Raw genomic sequence first — 2,546 nt, 5'->3', positions numbered from 1 at the left:
AAAAAGATGTTGTCAAGCAAACTACCCAGTTGAAAAAAAAAAAAAACATTTTAGAATTTGTCTCCTGGTCAACCTGGTAAGTAAGCATTGGGCTAAATTACTAAATAATTTGGACGAATTCCGATGTATAATCATAAGAAATATATGATTGTTGGAAGAAATAAAATCTAAATGTCTTATGTAAAAATTCATCAAGATCAAGGTGCTAAACATTGGAATTACTATCTTCTAAGGGATATAAATGACCTAGAATAGCATAATAATGAAAACCGGCAGCTATTACCACAAACAAATGCCATATGGCATGAGCCATTGGTATCAGACCGTCCGATTTAAAGAAACATATCCCCACAATATAGAAAAATCCACCCAATTTAAGTTCTGTCATACCAGGAAATTCATGACCCGTCCCGAACACTGCTAAAGCCGGGCCTAATCCCATGAGTATGTAAAAACATGTTTCCAAACATTTAAATCGTTCGTGAAAGATCTGTAAAAAAGGAATAGTTTCTATGATTTTTTTTAACCTTTTCCATCCATCAACAAAATACCTGTTGATATGTGATACCAATTGCTGCCATTAACCAAATAACCCATTCCAAGCATATGAGAAGCGCGGAATGGTTGGGATTCTCTAACTGCAGCCAAGGAAAATATGACGCAGCTATGAATATGTAAATCATAGCACGATCACAGCGATGTAGAACATTTTTGATACCACTAAAAGTAAAAGAGTGCAGCTTAAACATTTTTATTAAATGAACCGATATATTGTGTCATGATATTATAAACAAAGTCAAAGTTAAAATAAAAATATATAAAAAAGAAATTTAATTAAAAAATCTAGTATGGAAGATGAAGAATAAATATCTTTTAATAAGAGCTGAATTTTCTTTATATTTTTATACCTTTAGATATTCAATGATCAAAAATAACTTCTTATTATAGCTTATTGCGGACGACAAGACCTATATGAGATTCCTTAAATGACCCAAGCCTACATTTATGGACAGCGCTTTTGACTTGGAACAAAAATGTATTGGTCTTAATAGAGAAAATTTCTTATGCATAGATTTATTCGTGTATCTAATTATTAGAATACAAAATGCCAATAGAATGTCAGTTAGAAAATGTTATACAAATATAAATTCGTAAACTACGGAAATAAACGATTAATATATATCCCGATTCTCAAATAAGCAAGTCTAATATATAAATGTAACCAACCCGACTAGTATAGTTGTCTTTCCCTTAAAGACCAAACTTTTAACAAATGATTGCAATTTACGTATGTATTTACGTGCAATTGTAATAGATTGCAATTTACGTATAAAAATAACACTATGACGCATGCATTTTTAATTTACTGTGTGTGTCTCTTGCTTTAATTGGCATTTTATTAAGCGTCAACCATTTCTCTTTATAAGACCAGATTTCTACAGTTGACAAGAGGACATTGTTTGCAAACATGCATGAGGTTTCCAATCTTTGCTGACAATATTAGCGTATAGCATTAAGTGGCTATAAAATCAAAGCGGCTGTTTATCAATACCAGGGAAGTTATTGGCAAATATTTTTTACATTATTATACTTACACCTTATTATCACAGAAACAGGAACAGTGGAAACCTGTTGATAACGTAAAAAGCAGAGTTAAAGCTCCTCCATAAACCCATGATACTAAATATTGGCTCGACGTTTTAGATCGTTCGAATAACTTATTGGCACATATTACTGCGGGCACAATCCAAATGCCATGGGTTAAGACATTTGCTAATTGCTCAATCTACAATAATAAAATAAAAATCGTATAAATGACAATCATTGTTTCTTTCAAGTTCTCGTCTTACTCTGTTGGCTTGTATGCACAGCCTGGGTCAGCTTTCTTATTCTTCATTTGATATTTTCAATTGCAGTTTAAAAGTTGAATTTGATTTCGTCCATGACTTCCACAATTTGTTAACAGGTTGTCTAGAAAGGAGTACTTGTTTTGGACTTCCTGTATAACGGTTCTCATAACGCCTCGTCTTTTGTTTGCAGCCACTCTTTTAAAAATCTTCAACATCAAAGATTTATAGAATATTCCAATTGTCACAAAGAAGATTTTAAACAATAGCCAATGGTTATTGTTGCGATTACAAACGAACAAATGGATTAGCTTTACATGCACACCAATTTATTTTCTTTCAGTTTATAAAGAGGTGAGATATCACAATAACAGACAAATCGATTACTTTATTGTTATTATTGAAAAGGTACTATTGCGGCTCGCTATCTAAGCGTATTTTTTATTATTGCTAGTTGAGTATCTTATCTGCGTCGGTGCTAGACGGTAGCCAAAGTTCATTATCAGTTACAAAAGTAGAAAAAACCAAATTTTATTATTATTGTTTCTCATTAATCCAATTGTTCGTTACTAATCGGCATGGGAACAAAATAAATCTATATGAGAATATTACCTTATGATATTGGTACCTGCCACAAAGTATAGATACGTTTGTATAAGTTTCTTGTGTCAGTTTAACAAATCATTGCATTTGGCATAG

General features: G+C 31.9%; 1 protein-coding gene across 1 annotated transcript; it reads right to left on the bottom strand.

The window, feature by feature from the left end:
• Positions 1 to 30: 30 nt before the first annotated feature.
• LOC131804631 (monocyte to macrophage differentiation factor-like) lies at positions 31 to 1,825 on the bottom strand. Its single transcript, XM_059127683.1, has 4 exons — positions 1,820 to 1,825; positions 1,596 to 1,786; positions 552 to 720; positions 31 to 490 (listed from the first exon to the last, which is right to left on the bottom strand). Exons 1-4 carry the CDS (start codon positions 1,823 to 1,825, stop codon positions 206 to 208), a joined length of 651 nt encoding a protein of 216 aa, XP_058983666.1. The 3' UTR covers positions 31 to 205.
• Between the last annotated feature and the right edge of the window lie 721 nt (positions 1,826 to 2,546).

This window comes from Musca domestica, unplaced genomic scaffold (genome assembly GCF_030504385.1).
Source record: "Musca domestica strain aabys unplaced genomic scaffold, Musca_domestica.polishedcontigs.V.1.1 47, whole genome shotgun sequence".
Taxonomy (NCBI): domain Eukaryota; kingdom Metazoa; phylum Arthropoda; class Insecta; order Diptera; family Muscidae; genus Musca; species Musca domestica.
The sequence above is the reverse complement of the archived record's forward strand: the minus strand, read 5'-3'. Positions and strand labels throughout refer to the sequence as shown.

Bases quoted from the DNA above. Each gene is read 5' to 3' on its own strand.
- LOC131804631 (XM_059127683.1), bottom strand. The intron at 721-1,595 runs GTAAGTATAATA...TTTTACTTTTAG, and splicing joins TGTTTCTGTGATAATAAGGT to TGGTATCAAAAATGTTCTAC. The intron at 491-551 runs GTATTTTGTTGA...CCTTTTTTACAG, and splicing joins TTGGTATCACATATCAACAG to ATCTTTCACGAACGATTTAA.